General features: G+C 41.3%; 1 protein-coding gene across 1 annotated transcript in view; it reads left to right on the forward strand.

Annotated features, from left to right (window-relative positions):
* Positions 1-6,089: 6,089 nt before the first annotated feature.
* Positions 6,090-20,733, forward strand: part of yap1 (Yes1 associated transcriptional regulator) — a 34,816-nt gene continuing 20,172 nt past the window's right edge. The window contains exons 1-2 of the mRNA XM_031297529.2: positions 6,090-6,821; positions 8,482-8,711. Of these exons, the coding sequence (XP_031153389.1) occupies positions 6,621-6,821; positions 8,482-8,711 (431 nt within the window). The 5' untranslated portion in view covers positions 6,090-6,620. The remainder of the gene's footprint in view (positions 6,822-8,481; positions 8,712-20,733) is intronic.

The following is a 20,733-nucleotide window of genomic DNA, read 5'->3' on the forward strand; positions in this document are numbered from 1 at the left end:
GAAAAAAAAGGCCCTTCTTCTCACCGACGCATGGCCAGATTGACTGCAAAATAAACACTGCAGATTTGTACAAGATTTGTATTTATTTCCAAAGCTGTCTCATTCTGTATTTATTTTATATACACTACCGGTCAAAAGTTTGGGGTCACTTAGAAATTTCCATTCCACTCCATTACAGAGAGAATACCAGCTGAGATCAGTTGCATTGTTTTTTTTTAACCAGGGCAGCAGTTTTCAGATTACATTATGTGCTTACATAATTGCAAAAGGGTTCTCCAATGTTTTCTCAGTTACCCTTTTAAAATGATATCAGATTAGTAAACTGACTGTGCCTTTGGAACATTGGAGCCACTTCTTTCTACAACAGTCGAGAACCCTTTTGCAATTATGTAAGCACATAATGTAATCTGGAAACTGCTGCCCTGATTAAAAAAAACAATGCAACTGATCTCAGCTGGTATTCTGTCTGTGATGGAGTGGAATGGAAATTTCTAAGTGATCTCAAACTTTTGACCGGTAGTGTAGTGAAAACTATAATTTCATGCAAATTGTTTTGGGACCATATTGGAACTGAATAAAGCTTGTTGTCAACGCACTGATAAACTGACTGGGTGCAGTTTGTTTAGCAGTTTTAGTGTTTCCTCAATGATGCATAGCAGAGTCAATAAATAGACTGAGGACCGGAAATGGTTAATAGAGAGGAGTGTTGCAACGTTGAAGGTGTGTTTGTCTTTCTTTGACGACTGTGGAAAGGATAATTATATATTGTGCAGGAAGACTCAACCTACTGGCTCAGCAAGGTGAGCCATTGCAGCCTTCTGTCGCAATTGCATCTCTGTGGAACTTCACTTTTGCTTTAGGTCTTATTTAATTTAATAGCGTCCTTACATTAAAGCAGGGATCTTCAACGGGGGGGGTCCTCAGAGTCCAAATTATTGTCAATTTTTGAAAGTTATTAAAAAGTCTTAACATGAATCCAACATATTAGCAAATACAACCCACAGCTTACTGGCCTATAGGTAAGGTAGTCTCTAAGACCATCCGCAGATACAGTTAATGCTAAAGATTCACTGTGCCACATGTATGTTTTACAATAAAAACATGATTTATAAAATCATGCATACAATTATTAGGCTATTTTAATAGCTTAGTATTCTATGCAAAAAAGGTACCGGTATGTATAAAGGCTTTAGGCTGCCCTAAACGTTATTGTAGGCCCAGTTTAATATGCAGCTCAATTCTATACAATATATGTAGTAGGGGGTCCCTGATCCATCTTGTCTTTCAGCTAAGGGGTCCTTGGCTTAAAAATCGTTGAAGACCCCTGAATTAGAGTAACATACTAAGACTAAAGCCTATTTTTATTTCATTTTAGTTGCCGGCTACTGAAAATGTTTCTGTGTGAAATTCAGTGGTTATTACGTAAATCTTTCTCTATCTCCCTCACCATAAATTAGGTGCTTTGCGCAGTGGGTATGGATGTGAGTTCAGTTGCCCCTCCTTCACTGGCATGTCTGGATCTGCCCCTCAGTCGACCTGCTAAGACTTGCTCCAAGAGGTGGAGGAAGACCAAACTTATTTGAAGAGTCAGGCTCCTGTCAGTGATGACATTTTTTTTTTTGGGGGGGGGAATGCATACATTCTTCAGTGTTTCAACACGGAGCTGTAAACCATGACGTGAATGTGGTGTCTCACTGCCATGTAGAGTCACGCACCATCTCCTTGGTGTCTTACAAGGAAACTGAGAAGAGACACAAAGAGAGAGATTATACTCAGCTTTGGTGTATGATGCTGCGTGCAGCAGCAGAGGCCCTTTGAAGAGTTGTGTGCACAAAGCTTCTCTCGTTAAAAAGACAAAAGATGTCCCCTGTGGTTATTTGCGGAGAGGAACATCGCTGTCACTTTCTAAGCCAATGAGCATAAGGTGATTAGAGACACTTCATCTGTATAGGTCAATGCTAATATTTAACTTATTTAATTGTTACTGAATTACAAAAAAATGTGTCCAGTAGAAACAATCAACCCAACCAAATGGCCAGGCCTCGTCTCCACCTTTCTTTTCATCAACTCAATTTCAGATCATGTAGACTGCTGTTTTTATATATAAAAAGCATTATCAAAGGAAAGAAAACTTCCTTTTCATGAATTCTATCCCCTTCACTTGCATCAGTGAGTGCATGACTGAATGCACAGATCAACAAAACAGTACCATTATGAACAATAAGAGTTCGTCTGCAAACCGTCTCCACAGCATTGACCGCACTTTAACTCAGAGTACTTTACCGCAGGTTTTCTCTGCAGTGTGTTCCCTTTTGCCTGCAATCATGTTCACAGTCATTATACCATACAATGGTGAGCTTAATGACATTTAAGCCATAACAAGCACAACACCCAGAAACTCAACAAGAAAGGGCAAGAGTGCTGAAAATAAGGGAAGACGTTTCCACCGATGCAAGTTCGAGCTTGTGCTTTGGTCCGTTGGGAAGCTTAATCTCGTGTTTTGTTGCAGACAATTTAACATTTAACATGCTGCGAATGGGCGTCTGGTCTGGCTCAGTTTCTGTCAAACCACATAATTAGTTGGATGCTTTTAAAAAAATAGGAGGTTATAGCTATTTATACAGCAGCAATATTGCATATATAAGAATAAATACTGAAATGAATGTGGTTGAAAGGGATTGGCTCATTTTTACTCTATCATAAAACAACATATAGGCTACACATTAACAGAATAGAGGTATAAAATGGAGGAAAGAAAATCAAGAACCTATGCATACAACTGAAAAATGATATATGATAAAAACACTCAAAGCTAACACAGTAAGATATTTCCATGGTGGGCCTGACTATATACATGTATTGTAATAGATGAATTCAGGGAGAGAGAGAGAGAAACAAAGTTTGCTTGTGTTTGTTATGATCTATGCCCATAGACTTGTGTGTACCCATTAAAGACTGAAGGGGGCACTCAAGTTCCCATCTGCCCCAGCTGTCTGTAGCAACACCTTGCGTCACTATATCCGGTAATAACACCAGACCAAAGCCTTTTAAACAGGGAGGACTGTTATAGCCGCCCTGTCTTTCATGACCTTAGATACATTCAGTGAAATAGAGTGCAGAGAACAGTGTCTGCTGATATCCTGCAGCATACAGCCAAAGCCCAGTGAGCAGTGAGACGGAGTGGCTTCAGAGGGCTGAAGAGATGTTGACCAAAAGTGACCAAACTCTGCTAAGTGGGTGGTCCCCCGGGGGCTGCCGGGAAACTGCAGTCCATCTCTTTAATGTGTCTGAGTGCGTTACAATGATGTCAAAATGGCCACTTTGACCCAAACAATGGCCATCTCTTGACTGGCAGCATGTGTGCACAGAATACATCATTCATAGCCTTCATCAAAATATGTGTGCTTGTGGCACAATTATGAAGTATTGCACGGACTTTTAAAAAGTTCTCATACAGCTGTGGTTTTGATTTACTGTATATGATCTTTTAATGTGCCCTTCAAAAAGTGACATTAAAAACTAACAGGAGAAATATAAATTCCTAAAGACATTTCTATGAATATAGTGATACAGGACTGGAATAATTACAGTGAAAACATAAGTGTCCAAGAAGTCCACAATGGATGATATGCTGTAATGACCTAATAATATTCATATTTCATAATATTGAACCGGTTGCATTCTATTTTAAGTTAAAGTTTAAGTTTATTTTACATAAATGTGGTGAAAATAAAACAAGATTAAGTCGAAACAAGTTGAAACACAAACACAAAACACACACAAAATCAGATACCTTAAATTAAAATTAAAAACAGAACAGAAAAACAGGTTACCAGAAATGATTTCCAGCAGGCTGTTCAAGAGCCGAGAATGATTTTATTTAGCTATTTATCTCATAGATGTTTTAAAGTTGCCCAAGTGTCGAAATCAAATAAAAAATAGTAACTTAAATAAGAGAGAGTATATGGACAAATATAATTTGAGACGGGCATCTGAAAGATGAGCATGTGTATGAGACTGGCTCTTTAATCTGTTCATCGGGGCTTTACAGTGTCTGCGGCTCTTTAATAGGGCTTCATAATCATTCATTCAGTGCATGTATGGGAAAAAGAGTTGAAACAGAGCCTCTGTATCCAAAGAGAGTGGATCTTGACAAAATGATTTCTCAATGGAAGAGGGGCCTCATTAGCATAACAATTGTGGGAACTGCATTGATCTACTTTTCATGAGCACTGTAAAAAAAAAAAAAAAAAAAAAAAAAGAGAGCGAGAGAGAGAGAAAATAGTACCATTATATACTGATGAGAGTGTGGGTTTGAGTTATTGTTAAAATCCTTGAGTTGTGAAAATGTTGCATCATCATCACCATCCATAGCCAAAACAGATATAGGCTATCTTCAAAATAAAAGAACACGTTTTAAAAAGTAGTAACAATGTATGCAGTAAATCCTTTAAGAATTGTATGTAACCCCAGGCCTAAAAACGCTTAAAGCAGATAAATGTGTAAAAAAATAAAAAAAATACTTGAAGCACTTACTTACATTACAACTTTTATTTGTTTTGGCAGAATTCTGTGTTCAGTTGAGGTTTTCATGTTGCTTCCACTCACACATTTTTCCACATACATGTGCATTTTTGGGGCTCTAAAAGTGAGGTTAGTATAACTGAACAAATGACGAAACGTGCATGTTTATTGTATTTCTTTTCTATTTATTTCATACCCTGGCACAGTCATAACTCAGTGCTGTCCCAAATGGGCTCCAGTTAGCATCAGCAGGGGTCCTTGTTGCATTCAAAGGGTTGCCAACAAAATAAGGAATACTTTAATTCAGCAATTGTTGCCCCGATTATCCAATTAATGTGTAAGAATGACTGATCAGTTGTCCCATCCATTATTGAATGAACTATAACAAAAGTCACCACGGCATATGGAGACTGTCAAACTCCCAGCTAAGCAGTTCTCTGCATTTGCTAATATTCGATGAACGCTGCCGGTATCATTAAGGGTATTTTATGTGTGCTTTTTGTTTGGTCTGACCATCAGTGATTAATATCATGGTCTTATCTCTACATTCTGTCAATAATGTAAACTATAGGTCCTGTGTTGTGTTGAGTTGAATGCTGTTATGTCGCTGTCATTACTTTTGGCTGTCATTGTTTCTGTGATGTATTGAATGTTGTTTTGCATGGCAATGTATAGATGCACACGTTTTGCGTGGACTCCAGGAAGAATAGCTGTGGCTTTGGACCCAGCTAATGTAGATCTCAATAAATCAAATCAAAAAATTAAAAATAAGTTAATTATTTAACTTATTTAATCAAATGGAGGTGAGGGGCCGAGGGATAATGTAGGTCAGGATATACCTAAAATTAAATAAGTGGTAAACCCCATAAGGGAAAGGACTGAGGCATGTCTTGAAGGGTGATAGCAAAGGTGCATTTTTGTATTATTTATTTTACTATTTATGCTTATCATGGCTTTGCTGGAGGTGCCATTGTTCTGTACATGTGATACTGTCATACAGTTTGCTTTTTTTCGGTGTGGTGTGGGGTGTGTGTGTGTGTGTGTGTGTGTGTGTGTGTGTGTGTGTGTGTGTGTGTGTGGTGTGGGGGGTGGGCCTTGTTAAACAAAAGTTGTAATGTACTACCTATGAGTGCAAAAAATCAATAAAGAAATTGTTTTTAAAAAATTGAGGTGAGGGGATTTTCCCATTAAAAGCTGTGACATGTATCCTATAAAAATGTGTGTGTGTGTGCGTGTGTGTGTGTGTGTGTGTGTGTGTGTGTGTGTGTGTGTGTGTGTGTGTGTGTGTGTGTGTGTGTGTGTGTGTGTGTGTGTGTGCGCGTGTGTGTGTGTGTGTGGGTTGTTCTAATTAATGAAAGTTCATGTTTCGATGAGAAAACTTTGGCAAATTTACAAAGTGGAGGCCCCTGGGCCTTCGCAGGGCCCCTGGTTTACACTGACTGTACCTTTAAAGACTCCTGTCCCAATTAAAGCCAAGCCCCGCCCCTGGAGCAGACATCCCATGAGTCATAAAGTTTGATGTCCTGCCCAAAGTTTAGACCCGACTGGAGCAAAAGTTTTTTTTTTCCTCTCTCTCCAGAAAGTGAGCTACGGAGATTTGTTCTACGAACTATGAATCTTTCTTATGAGAATATTCTCTAACAGCTTCAACTTTGGCCGAAACACAGAGACTCTTCCAGCCAAGCGTGTGTTGTGTTTATTTTTTTCGTCTTTTGTGGCTGCGTCTGCATCTTTTATTATTATTTTTTTTTTGGAAAAGTCGGGGCCGGGACGACAACACAGATTCCAGTGTGGAGTAGATATGCGCTTTGTTACATTCACAAGTATGCCAGCAAGAAACAACAGGAAAGCGCTGTCTTTCACTGCAGATTTCGACAGCTAACACACTTTGGAAGAAAAATAAAGTACTCGACTGTTAAGATTTTAGAATGACTCGGGATCACTTTTACTGAGTGTCGTCGAGATTTCCTACTGCTGTGTGGAAGGGAGAAAAGGAAAAAAAAAAGTTTGGGATTGGCTCAAACTTCTTCTTTTTTTTGTGAGTTTCTGAACGCAATATTTTCGGACACATAAAGTTCGCAGACTGTTCTGGGACAATGGATCCGAGCCAGCATAACCCTCCTGCCGGACACCAAATCGTCCACGTACGGGGCGACTCTGAGACCGACCTGGAGGCTCTGTTTAACGCCGTGATGAACCCGAAAAACACTATCGTGCCCCCTTCAGTACCCATGAGGATGAGGAAACTGCCAGACTCCTTCTTCAAACCCCCTGAACCAAAGTCCCATTCTAGACAAGTAAGCCCGATCCTGTCTCTCTTTCTGCCCCTTCCCAGAAATCAGGCCCATCCTGTCGGTGCCCGGGCCCATCCTGTGGGGGGCCCAGGCCCACAGTATGGGACTGACTGCTACAGTCACTTCATAGTTGGGGCTACGTTATCCTACTTTGCAGCAGTGGTGGAAGAAATATTCAGATCCTTTACTTAAGTAAAAGTAGGCTACTAATACCACACTGTAAAAAGTCCTGCATTGAAAATGTTACTTACGTAAAAGTATCTAAGTATCATCAGGAAAATGTACTTAAAGTATTAAAAGTAAAAGTACTCAATGCAGAAAAGTCCTCCAATTTTAGAAAGTGTAAAGGAACAATTGTGTGTTTAATGGTCTAATTATTTCAGCTGGACTTGTAGGCCGTCACATTGTTGGGTAGTTTAATTTATAATAAAACATCAGATTTTATAAACTACATGTGTTTTGTGTGCAAAAACCTTAATGTGTAAAGTAACTAGTAACTAAAGCTGTCAGATGAATGTAGTAGAGTAAAAAGTACAATATTTCTCTGTAGCCTACTTTGTACTTAAGTACAGTACTGGAGGAAATGTACTTCGTTACATTCCACCACTGTGGTCGGTTGTAGCCTTCAGGATATTTGTAGTCACATCCTAAATTACTGGATACAAAAGCCCTTTCTTATTGATGGTTATTTGCAATCAAAGAGTGGATTTACCCTTCACTCTTTTACTTGTATTTCAGTACAGCACATTTGCTCTACATTTTCCAACCAGTTGTGTCAGTAAAATCACTGCAGAGAAAAGGTCCGTGGGGGCCTGTGCGTAAAAGTTAGAGGAACCGAACTATCCTCAAAGCCATTTGTTTGTCCTTAGCATTATTATTGGAAACATGGATCCGCAGAAGACAGGAAGGCATTATTACACTTAAAGTGAGTTGTCAACCTAAACGGTATAATGTGGAAATGTTTTGGTTGGATTCATAGCTGCATATTTATTTATAGAAGTGGAGCAGTCATGTGGAAATAAATAAAGGCAGTGTCGAAAACAGAGTTTTTGTAATCAACATGGTTTGCGATCATACGATGGTGGAATTTGTCCTATTTACCCCCATCCCATCCCACCCCCCCCCCCCCCCTTCCTTACCGTCCCCCACAACTGTTGCTTATGGTCTCTGTTAGGTTTTTGTCGTCAGTGCGCATGCGTTCTTGTACAGCGAGTCTGCGCTCTCCTCTGTCCCACACACGCCTAGGAGCCTAGGACCCCCCTCCCCCCCTCTTCGGACTTCCTAATAAACACGTTAAGTGATAATAACGCATGAGAAGTGAATGAACTGCTAAATCAGAGTTATTTATGTAGACTTTTTTTATGTCCAAATAAATCACCGTGTGGGTCCTGCAGTTCTTCACATACACTATGGCATTTTCTATTCAAAACTAATAACATGTAGTTTATATATTCTTTTATAAATGCAATTTTTTTTATTGTGACATTTGTGTAATGTCATCAAATTAAACAGTGTTTTATTGTAGGATAACTATGAACTAGAGCTTTTCAAACCAACTTTTTGTTTTGCTTCATAACAATATAAGATGAAAGTTGGTCAAATTTGAGAGGTGTTTTCAAAAGACTACGCACCTTGCATTCATACTGCTTGTCTTCCCACCCAGGCCAGCACTGATGCTGGGAGCGGCGGAGTACTCACCCCCCACCATGTCCGCGCACACTCGTCCCCGGCCTCCCTGCAGCTGGGAGCTGTTACGGGTCTGTCTGGCATGCCCCCCCCAGGTGCTGCCCCTCAACATCTGCGTCAGTCTTCCTATGAGATTCCCGATGATGTGCCCCTGCCCCCGGGCTGGGAGATGGCCAAAACCGCCTCGGGCCAGAGATACTTCCTCAAGTAAGTATGCCGGCAACAAGTGTCAACAGTGTTTTCTTGCATTAGATTCAAGATTCAATACTTAACTGCCATGCAAATAAGTTGCTAGTGTGCTCATTACAAAAATCCAGAAAGCATTCATAGCAAGACAGTCAATACCTGTCAAAAAGACACATATAGACCAGTGTCAGTCAGTGCAGTCAAGAGTTATAAAGTGTCCGTGCATTGTATCCGTGAGGTGCTGTTGTAGTGTTGAGGATCCGTTGAGTAGCTCAGAGGTTCTTAAAGCCTACATTTCTTAAAAAGCCTGGAAAGTTTGCAACTTAAAATGATTTAAGAAAAATGAACGGACAGCTTTGAAATGAGTTTTCTGATGTACAGTATAGCTCATAGAGTCATCAATATAAGTCAGTTCTCTAGACATCTCTCCTACTGTCACCAATCTGCATCCTGATGAAGGCTATTTAATGACAATTTTTGTTTTAAGACAACCAATAAAATTGATCATTAAAGCGATCAATATCGATTAGATATTTTGAAGTAGGGGTTAGTAGCTATTTCTCCATAGTCAGTGTGTTACCTACAGTAGATGGCGGTCGGCTCGCCCCCAGTTTGGAGAAGCAGGCAGGAGTACCGACACGGAAGCTAAGCGATGTCCTGCTGTGGACGGAGGCTGCAGCTAAACGTATTTTAGCCACCTAAAAAAAAAATCAATATCAGTTTAGGTGTACACTATATTTAGAATATTTCCAACTTTTTTACCTTGCCTTCAGACAGCCCTTTCCTTTGGCACTACATTTTCTCAAACGTAGAACATGAGTATTCCTATCCCTGTTCAGTCTCCCTCTGCAAAAGTTCTTGTGTATACTCGGGCTCATGAAGGTATCCTGTTGTCTCCACAGCGAATGGCATTTCCTCGTGGTTGTCATAATCACTCATTTTTATTTTCATGTATTTTTTTAATTACACAAACCACGGAGAGACCGTGGCACAGTGCGCGTAGGAATACTGATGTTCTACGCTTGAGAAAATGTATTTCCAAAGAGAAGGGCTTGTTGTCCCGCACACTGTCCATTACGCATGCATAATACTTTATTTCACAACGTTTCGGTCACACAAACCTTCCTCAGGGCTGCCAGACGGCAAAGTTAAGCGGTGAACATATTCTGAATATAGCGTACACTTAAACTGGTATTGATTGTTTTCAGGCAGGCCTTTTTTTAGGTGGCCAAAATGTGTTTAGCTGCAGCCCCCGTCCACAGCAGTACATTGCCTAGCTTCTGTGTCCTGCCCGGTTCTCCAAACTGGAGACGTGCTGACTGCCATCTACTTCCTGTAGGTGATACACTTACTATAGAGATGTACCTCGTACAACCCCACTTCAAAATAAAACCAAACAATCCCTTTAATATACAGTGTATACAGAAAATAGTACTTGAGTTAGAGCTGAAGATCTTTGCCTGAACCCGACGGGTCTTAATTTCTATCATTTTACACGGGCTCGGGCCGGGCTCGGGCCGGGCTCGGGCCGGGCTCGGGCTTGCGCTCTGGGTTGCGCGGTAAATGAGCGGTCAGGTGATGCGTTTCAATTAGCGCGAAAATGGATGCTGAGGAGGTGAAACGGAGGCTGGCCTCTGTAGGACTTATTTTATTTCTTTGTTCCTACTTCCAAGTTGCCTAAAGCCTAAGTTAGTCATGAATAAATGATGTTAAAAAATGTATAAATGACTCATTCTTGACAATAGACAAAAGAGCTGTGTGCGTGCGCACATTTGAATAATGTCAGGCTGTAAACGGTTTTCGGGCTTTTAAAAAGCTGCCAATCAAAATGTACTTGTCGGGCTAAGGCCGAATTCTGTCGGGCTCGGTCCTTTTCAGGCCGAACTTTTAAGGCCCGATTACAGCTCTAACTTGAGTATCTTCTTAAGGTTCGACAGAAATGTAACGGAACCTTTCAATCTGCAATTTATGCAGCATTACAAGCAAAACGTATTTTACATTTTTTTTTAGAGCAGAAATGAAACTTTTAGCTTGCACTAATGGTCAAGACAAGTCCAAGTTAGCAGAGAAGTGGTCTTGAGATTTGACTCTTATAATACAGCTCTGTTCAGTGTACATTAATTTGCAAATCTGCTACAGTGCACAATGGTGGCCAGTGTGCTGGAAAAGAGACAATTGCAATAGTTGAATTGTAGGTTATTAAATTTGGTGGCCTCTGCAAACAAGAGAGGAGTCTTTTGAGGGACTGCTGCTGTATGTAGTGTTCCTTTTTCTTGGTCTCAGGTTTCAGTAGAAACAATGGATCATTGTAGCTTCCCCAGACAGCAAGGGGCAGGCATCTCTGCAAAACTCTGCTAAGCAGCAGCTCTCGTCCACAATAATCATCCAGAGTCAAACTTTTTAAATAGTAGCTATATCATAGCATCTTTAGGCCTTTCGTTTTCTTTTTTATTCTTTGTTACTTTCTTATATATATTTGACTTAATGCTCTGTAGTTCGGTGAAAAGATAACTTGGAATTATTCATAAAAATGAATAATTTGTGTTAGGGTTATCTACTCATTGTGACATGTTCCAGAGTTGATGAAAGGCTGAGCAGCTCATGTTTAGAGCTGATTCATTCTTACTCCTCTTCTGGGCAAGATGTTGTCACTTCTAGGAAATTTTCCTCTGACACGCTGGGTCTGAACAAACACGATAGCCTCAAATTCACTTGGATCCAAAAAAGAGCTTTCTGTACCAGATGTTTAAAGGTCTCACATCTGGAGAACATCTGGGCCGTTTTGGGGAGGCTCTTCTAAAATTGTACCAAAGGATGGGGGGGGGGAGTATTTTTTTTTTCCCGCTGTTTGTATGAATACTTTGTAAATTAAACAATGTGTTATTTTTTTTATTCTACTGCTTTTATATTGAAAACACTGTCTCCGATTGATTGATTGATTGATGGATGGATGGATGGATGGATTGATCATTGATAAAGGCACAATGAAATCCAAAATAAGACCATCTTTTCACAATGTAGGCTTGTACCATATATCAACACGACGGCCATTTTCTATACAAAAAGAACAATTTACCCTAAATCCTGAAATTGAAGCGCTATGCTGTTTTTAAAAAAAAATGTAATGTTAAAAATATTCATAGAAAATGAAGATTTTTAGATCATAGCAAGTCTCTGCTCACATGTGTTTGTCTATTCCAAAACCGGAGCATCTTTCTATGTGCGGCTTTGGAAAAACACTTTGAGTCGCTCTGTTGAGAACTGTGTTTCAACTGGCATGTTATACAACTAGAGCAAGTGTAGTACACAGTGTTTGTGTTCAAGTAAGGGGAAAAAAAAAAAAACGGCAGGAGACATCTTCCATACGCCTGCACATCAAAGTGCAGATATTTGATCTGGAATACAGGCGGCCTCAGCAGAGCTGCTGGAAAAGACACTCCCCTATTTATAAACGGGGCGTTGCAGAAGGAGTGAAGCCGAGCGAGAGAGAGAGAGAGAGTGTGTGGGTGGGTGGTTGGACAGAGGGACGGACGGGTGGGGGTGGGGGAGTCTGTCACCAGCTAGCATGGCCGAGTAGAGAGTGTGTGTGTGTGTGTGTGTGTGTGTGTGTGTGTGTGTGTGTGTGTGTGTGTGTGTGTGTGTGTGTGTGTGTGTGGGGGGGGGGCTCACATTTCACTCAGGTGGCCGCTGTTGTCCTTAGAGATAAATCATAATTTCTTTTAAAGTAATGTGTTTCTCCTGTTTCTCCACCTCTGTTGTTTACTAGTACACTATAGGATCATACAGTTGGGGGTGATTGGCCTCTGTGAGTCACAGCCGCGCTGCGGATGCCGATGTCCCACTCCCTTTAAAAAGCCAGGCTCGGTTTTTTGGTATGAATGGAGCCGTGGTGCTGTGATGGTGCCTCTTTTGTGTCAATGGAGTTAAATGGCAGCCATGTGGAGATGACTAGAAGAGGGGCCAAGAGAAACTCCGGCCCTCCCTTTGTCCCAGCAGTGAAACAGTGATCTTTATTCAGACCGCAGGCCCGTTGAGACTCATGTGAGCCTTCCCAAAATAGACAAATGGCTGACATGAAGTTTTAAAGATGGCGGTGAGAGAGGGCAGCGGCTTTCCTAAGAGTTGCGCCATGTTCTTCACATCTGAAATGTTCAGCTTTGGAGTTGATAAGTGATTGAGCTTGTGCAAGTGAAACAGTGCTGACAGCTTCAGCTTGGCCTGCTTGTTTTTTTGTTTTTTAATTTATTTATGAATAATTAGTGCTGAAACAATTGGTAAATTGTTTGATTATTCAGTCCTCAGACTAATTCGACATTCGACACATTCGATGATCAATAATTTGAGTCATTTTTAAAGGCAAAAAACTATTTTTTTTTGTTTTTCTATTTGTTTTCAGCTTTTTCGATTGTGAGGAGTTTCCGCTGTTCTCAGTTTTCTATCGTTGTAAATTTGGGTTTCAAACTGTTCCAATTTAAAGACGTCGCCTAGGCTCTGGGAAATTGTGATGAAAATATTAATTGAAAAAAAAAAAAAAAATCAACAGTTTAACAATGTAAATCATCGGTAGTTGTAGCGCTTATTGAAATAGGAGTCAGATATGAGCAATCTGCAAAAATCTCTATTTTGTTTTGACTACAACATAAATAACAAAAAAGCTTAAGCTGGGAGAAGACTAGGAGAATGTCAACACAGTCTGTTGACCTTTCCTCCTCTTTCTTCCAACAGTTTGCTGTGGCCTTTGATTTATGACGGCAGGGGCAGGGAGGTTGGGTCACCTTGCTCGGTGCTGGGGTGGGGGCAGGGCCATTCTCCAAGGCTGGGTCATAAACTAATGAAGGTTTCTAATTTAGACACACCGGCCAACTAGGAGGGGTAATCACTGTTTCCGGGCGCTTATTAAATGCAGCTTTGAATGGGCTTTTAGTCCGTGGGAAGTCAGCCCTGAGCAGAGGAAAGCTTTGGGGGGGTGTGGGGGGGCAGCTATTGTCTGCCCTCAGGGGCAGGTAGAGCTGTGTGTTGATGGACACTTTTGTCTTTTCCACAATTGGATTTTAAACTGTTTTGATGAGCCAGGTTTCCCGCAACCAGATTTGGCTGAATTGCGTCTTTCCAAATTGAGCTTAACAGTGATTGTAAATGATCCATTTTCTCACTGTGACTACATTTGTTCATTTCTGTATTTCATACTGTAATGTACTGTAGGTTGTTTGTTTTCTGTTTTTTTACACTTTAAAGGTGTGTGTGTGTGTGTGTGTGTGTGTGTGTGTGTGAGACTATATGGGGTTTCCTGAACATCTGTTGCACTTAATACAAGACGGCCTGTTTGGAGCAGGAAAGATCAACCAAGTGTTTATTTGGACCTTATGCTCTCATTGTATGCAGTTGATATCTGTGTCTATGAGATCATGTTGGGATTTCCAGCAGACTAATGTACCTCCATAGTAATATTTAGCTTGTGTTAAGCAAACAGAGCTGCTTCTTGTTTTAAAATCTCTTAACATTTTCCTGTTGAGTAAAGAAAAAGTACCATTGCATTCTTTTTATTTCAATCCCTTTTCCCTTTTGGTGTGAAATGAAAATGACTTTTTTCATGCATAAATATACACCTAAAGCGTATTTGAACACTGCAATACCCACAGTGCATTAAGAGACGCACACAAATGCCGTGGTTGTGTTAAATGAAGTTGACAAGTTAACCTGGCCTGCTGTTTAAATGTGCACCACATTTGGTGGGCTGACGTCTTGTATCACAGTTGACTTGTCTGTCCATTGTCTGAAATGGATTTCAGTTTTATTGCTTGGCTAACACTGATCCCATACTCAGCATCTTATGTAAACATCATACATAATACCTAAATATTTTCAGTAGCAACTCTTATCTAATTTACTTTAACCTGCTTAAAGCTTGACGTGATAAGTACGCAAATTGGATTTCAAACTAAGGTGTTATGAACCGAGGCCACTCGGTGAGTCACAAATGGTGCTGGGAAGACTGGGCCGCGAGCCTGCGTAAAGCCCTCATTCGGAGCAACTTTGTGTTTGACTAAGTTTTGGTTTATTGACCACACACACACAGACAAGGCCCTTCCTGTTCAACTGGGGCCTGTCAGCTCAGTACACAAATGGGACTGTGAGAAAATCAGGCTAGTGTTTACCAAAGACTTGATGTAACACCTCTGTCCCAGACATCAATGCCTGCACTGTCACTGAGGGCATCTCCACAGAGATGCAGTAACTGAGAAGTGGAGCCTCTCAGGTGGGGTTTAAAGTTCCCGAAACGACTCAAACCATAGCACCTCATGCAAGGGCGTAGGTTTAGTTCCAACAATGGGGGGGGGCACATTATAACTGGAGGGTCTGGGGGTCCTCCCCAATAAAATGTTGAGTGTCAAACACTTCATTTCCTGCATTCTTGTGAATTTGTATGCAACAATGTATGGTGCACATGTCTTTATTTAAGTAGAGGAAATTATTATTCTCCTTCTCTTGTTCAGACTTTCTGCATTTTCAAAACATCACACGTGTAAATTGTGTTCTTTAACCACCCAATGTAGCCCCCTGAATGATTATTTTACCTCTTTTGGGGAGTTGGTTGTCTTTCCAATATTTTGAGGGGGAACAAATCTACCGCTTCTAAATATTGGGGGGGACATATACCCCCTCAAAAAAATCTTCAACAATTTTCACTACTTAAATGTTTGTATGAAAAGTATAATATTGCATGGGAATCTACTAATTTATTAAGTCAGTCCTTCCAGAAAAATGCTGAGTATTTTTGTGATTGTTGCGGGCAAAAATCCTTGATTATGCGGCACGTTTTCTTAAAAAATGCGATGGAATATGCGGGATATTTATGCAATTTTATGCGATGAAATTGCGGGAACTTGCAAAAATTGCGCAAACTTGCAGAAACTGCGGTTTCATCATGGCTTCATCGCGGGGGTTTGCAGCTATGGCAACAGGGGAAAATGGCTGCTCTTGTGTGAAGTAAACGCAACATTTTTCAACTTTCTGCTAAGATATATGGGACTTTTTTTGCAACGAAAATTGTGAAATCATGCAAGCCCCGCATATTTTGCGTGGAAATCGGCAATTTATGCGGCGAAAGTGTGGCATATTTGAAAAAATGCGGCCTCCGCGTAAATATGCGGACTTTGGCTGATTATGCATTGAATTATGCGATCGCATAATCGCGTTTTTCTGGAGGGACTGTTAAATTCACTGCTTATATGTAGTGCGGTCAACACAAGTTAGCCACAGTTTTTGCTAAAAAAACAACAACTGATTAATTAATCTCACATGGCACTCCCTAAAATGCCACTTAAATAAATGAGGCTTTTGAATTACTCTTTGAAAATAAACAGCAGTCAGACTAAACCTCCCAAGCTACGCTCAGTCCTTTGTGAATTAGTTGCTTCGTTAGGAAGTATGATGATACAAACCCTCCTTCAAAGGGAAACTTAAAGCCACAATAGGGTCACAGAGGTTGCCCCAATAATCTCTCTTGATGATGTCCTGCTGATAGAGAGGCAGCCAGGCATCCCCAGTGTGGAGGTGGTCATCCTCGTCTTAGAGGCCTGATTACATCTTGCCTCCCTCAGTGCACTCTTTAGTCATCGGCTTCAACCACCTTCCAAGCATATACTCCCTGGGTGGAGCCACTGTGGCCTGAGGATCCCATTTTTAACATTTGACAACTCAGCTGTGGGGGTGTGCTTCATTGTTGCTGCACCACCCATAGCTTCACTCCCTTGTTTCACACCAGTGAAACGCAGCTTTTGACATCTGGCTTGTGAAGAGAGACAATTTCAGTGGAATGAACAGTCAATCTGGCCTCAAATCTAGCTTTGATCTGCTGTTTTGGCAGGTAGCAGAGCTTCTTCAGAGACATTTAAACCACGAAGCAGACTTATTTTTGGAAGGAACATTCTCCCCAATGCCAGATGTAAACGCCACAGTTTTCATGGATGTAAACAGGCAATCTCTGTTAGGAAAGTTTTTCATTCTCCTGTAATCCAATGAGGTCTGTGAAACAAGTGCAACAGTCAATCTTCTTCACTTGAGATCTCTTGAAGGATGTTGAACCGCTGCTGAGCTACTCGTTGAAGCTGAATCCAGTCAAATTTTCGGATTCAGTCGCTGCTGATTTCACTGAAATTCCATCTTGAGTTAGAATTCTTATTATGGAAAAGTCAGTGGGGGGACCAGCTTCCATGTGAACGTCACCGAACAGAAAAGTTGATTGCCAAATCATTTAAGCAAAGTCAAGTTTAGCCTTTATGTGAAACGTCCCCTGCCCTCCTCCTCAGCAAGACACCTTATAAATAACGCTGGCACAATAAACGCCACCTTGATAATTGGGCCATCGGTCAAGGAGATGTCGAGTGCCTGGGTGGATCAAGAGTCCTACTTGGTGCTCTGCTAAGCCACAGTCGACCATGATGATAGCTTGAGCAAAACGGAGCGAGTAAAGCACGACACTACACGCAACCAACTTGATAACGGGTCATGTTTGAACCACATTGCTCTGCTTTGCTGCAATACCTGCCTATTTACTGACAGTTTCTCACGAAGAAGCTAATGATGGGTTATGTTTTGTAATCAGAATGTCGGAATATCAGATTAAGGCCATGTCCACAATAACAATAATGCAGATACGTTGATTTGTTTCACTGTTTTGGCCCGTCTTTCAAAGTAGGATTGCACGTTGCAACGTTTAATTCAATTTTATTTATAGTATCAAATCATAACAAGAGTTATCTCAAGACACTTTACAGATACACTTGACAGATTTCATTTACATCAAAAAAAAGTGGTCGATTATGAAAAAAATGGAGCACTCCATTCATCGAACAGTGCTTTGAAACTTGTGGAAAACCACTTGGCGGAAATTGTATAAACTGCCATCTCATCTCAAGGCTTGAAAGGTGGCTGTAAAAGAGTGTAGTTTGCCTGTTGATTAAGATAAGCAGCACTGGCTAGTTTGAATTTAAATTGGTTACAACAGATTCTAATGGCGTTTAAGTTTTTAAGTTAAGTTTTAAAGGCAGGAGTAACATAACCACTCTTAGAGTGTAATGCACTTCTCTGCTCTCCATATGTGGGACCAAAGCCATAGTTCTTCATGAAGACTCAAAAGACTTGATTTCCTTTTAAAATTACAATCTCAAAGCTCTCCATTTCGTTCTCTTTGGCAATAAGCGGTGATTGCAGTGTGTTTTTTGGATCTCATTACCCAGTGATCCAAACAGTGTAGCCTGTGTGACGTCGGTCAGTTGTCATTGCTCTTTTTTTTGTTTGTTCGGCCATAGTAACCGTTAACTCACAACGCCAGCAGAGACGGGAAAAAAACAGTACATCGCTTCACACACAGGTAAATTGAAGAACGGATGTGTTGCGTTGTAGCCCTGCCTACCCTCTTTGGCAGACCAACCACTGCTGGGTGATGGAAACCGCGTCACTAACTTGTGCGCTGCTTGTGATTTTTTTTTTCCCGGTAATGTCGCCACAGACGCTCAGTTTTTAATACTGCAAATGTAAGGGCTTTCATCATTGGGCCATAGGCTCAATCACTATTGGGTTACCTCATTTGGGGATAGATAGTGGCGGGATTAATAAAGTATACATTTACATTTAAATAAAAATCATCAAGATTATCACTCTAAGAATCATCTTAATGTTTTGGCATGTCAGTTTGGACAGTAACCCTTTATCAAACAGCTGCTCGATTAATTGAAAAAATCATAACCACAATAATTTTGGTCAATATTGAAACCAAAATTATTCAACACAATTACTCATTGGCTTTTGGAAAGATGTTGCATTTATTGAATTTGAAAAAAACAAACAGTTTACAGTTTAACAAATCAACAGTGAAAACACCTTGAACTGTGAAATGTCCCTTAATACTTTTCCCGTTGAACGTTTTGAATCCCCCCTCAAAATAAATAATAAATAATATAAAAACTATATTCAAATATTGGCTGAGTGAGTTTAGCCTTTGGGAGGGTCGAAAGTGCACGTGTCATTCAGAACCCAGGACAAAAGTGAGAGGTTGCTTGCAAAATGTAAAGTGCAAGTTAATTCTTCTTCTCAATTACATTGTTTTTGGGATCGTTAGGAGCCGAAAGGGAAATCGTGATCAAAATTCCACCAATTGGACAGCCCTATGTCAACATTGTTCTCAAATGTAACTGCATTGTTGTGGACGGGGCCTGGCCCACCAGCAGTTTGCTATGTGTCCGTTCGGCTGCCCTGCCCCGGGGACGGAGGTGTGGGGGAGGGTGTGGTGGCCGCCCTGCTGAGCTCGCCATGGTGTCAGAGATATGTAAAGACAACACCGAGCAGTTGTGACTGTGGACGTTGCAGATCATCAGCAATTCCTAACAGCAACTGGTGGCCTCCAGCCGTCCCAACAGTTGCCATGACATTGTTTTGTTTAATGTTTCGCCTACAGGAAGCGGCGTATATCCCTGGCCATGTAGGGTTCAGGTCAGGTTGAGTGAATGGATCATCTTTTAGTTCTAAAATCTGGTGATGAATTACTGGCTCTTGGTAACTTATTTACCAGTTCTCTAAGTTCCCACATACAGGCTCTTTGAATACAGTGCAGTGCTGACTCACAGCGTGTGGATTTTATCACAGGCGTTTTGATTATGATCTCCTCTGTTTTGATTGATTCAAGCTACACACATTAGTCTTCCCAGGGCTAGGGTTTGATAGGAAATTCAATATTTGTACTTTCATCTGTGCTAAGAGAAGTACATGTTTAAGCGGTGATGATTTATAATCTGACTTCTTGGAGGCTTTGAGGTTGAAATATTTCCATCCGTGTTTTCCACTTGTAGCATTTCTGTCCGGCATTGGTGTACCAGGATGTGCAGGCCTCTTATTTACGATAAGCCCTCCCTTTCCTTATCCCAGTGCTCCTCTCCCAGTCTCCTCCCCTGTTCTCCCCTCCCCTCTATAATAAATGTCATAGTTTCCAGAGTGGGAAGGAGGCAGTGAAGGGGGCAGGGCGGTCGCTCAGAGTGTAACAGGACCACAGCAACTCATGCAGCCAATGGAATTCAGAGGGATTGCTTCCGTAGATGTTTTTTCCCCCTCTTTCACTCTTTTTTTCCCCTTCTTTTCTGTAGTTGCCTCACCCGCTCCCTGTGACCCCCTCTTTCTCAAGGGGCCCCCTCCTATCTGAGCAGTTCCAGCTATGTGTGTGTGTGTGTGTGTGTGTGTGTGTGTGTGTGTGTGTGTGTGCTGGGGGAGGGTTGGGTAGGGGATTTGGCAGCTCCTTTGATCAGTAAAGCATAAACAAGAGGGGGCTTCAAAATGGGTTGCATTGTGTGGGGGGGGGGAGGAGTGCTGAGTCAGGCCCTCTCGCTCTCTGGCCAGGGATAGAGAGCAGACAGGCAGGCTGGGATTACCGCAGAGGCCAAGAGAAACTCTCCCAATCTCTCACTTCAGCCAGCTGTTCCAAAATCTGGGCTAATGGCACTCTGGGATCAAATTAACAGCGAGTCGTAAAGAATCCCAGTGGGTGACAGAACATGACAGGGTACAATATATAGCTGAGGGTAATTGCATTGTGAACACACTCTCTTTATTTTGTCATGTGTGCTGAAATGAATACAATAGATATTTATTGTCACTGTTTTCAACAACGAAACACAGTTTAGCAGTGAATCAGCCACTCCCAACAATATGAATGCAAGAGTTGTGGTGTTGCATAAACAAGCTACTGGAGCTTGGTGCCTATTTGTTCGAGGTGAGGGGGGTCTTTTTAAATGGGATGTTTCAAAAAACAAAAAAAAAAGAACAAGTGAATGGTGGGGTTTTAGGTCGTAGCTCAGTCTGTGCCTTTGTCAAGCAGGTGAAAGCTTTGTAAATGTGGCGCCAGATTGTTAAAGCCCCTGACACTCCACAGTGTCGGAGCCACTTCCAGGAAAAAGGACCCCCTGCGTTGAGCCCTGGGACTGACCCTCCCTCAATAGAGAGGGTCCTGCTCGGGAGAGGAGGGCTTCCTGTATTAGCTTTCCATCTTAATCAA

The sequence above is a fragment of the Sander lucioperca genome, chromosome 5 (genome assembly GCF_008315115.2).
Source record: "Sander lucioperca isolate FBNREF2018 chromosome 5, SLUC_FBN_1.2, whole genome shotgun sequence".
Taxonomy (NCBI): domain Eukaryota; kingdom Metazoa; phylum Chordata; class Actinopteri; order Perciformes; family Percidae; genus Sander; species Sander lucioperca.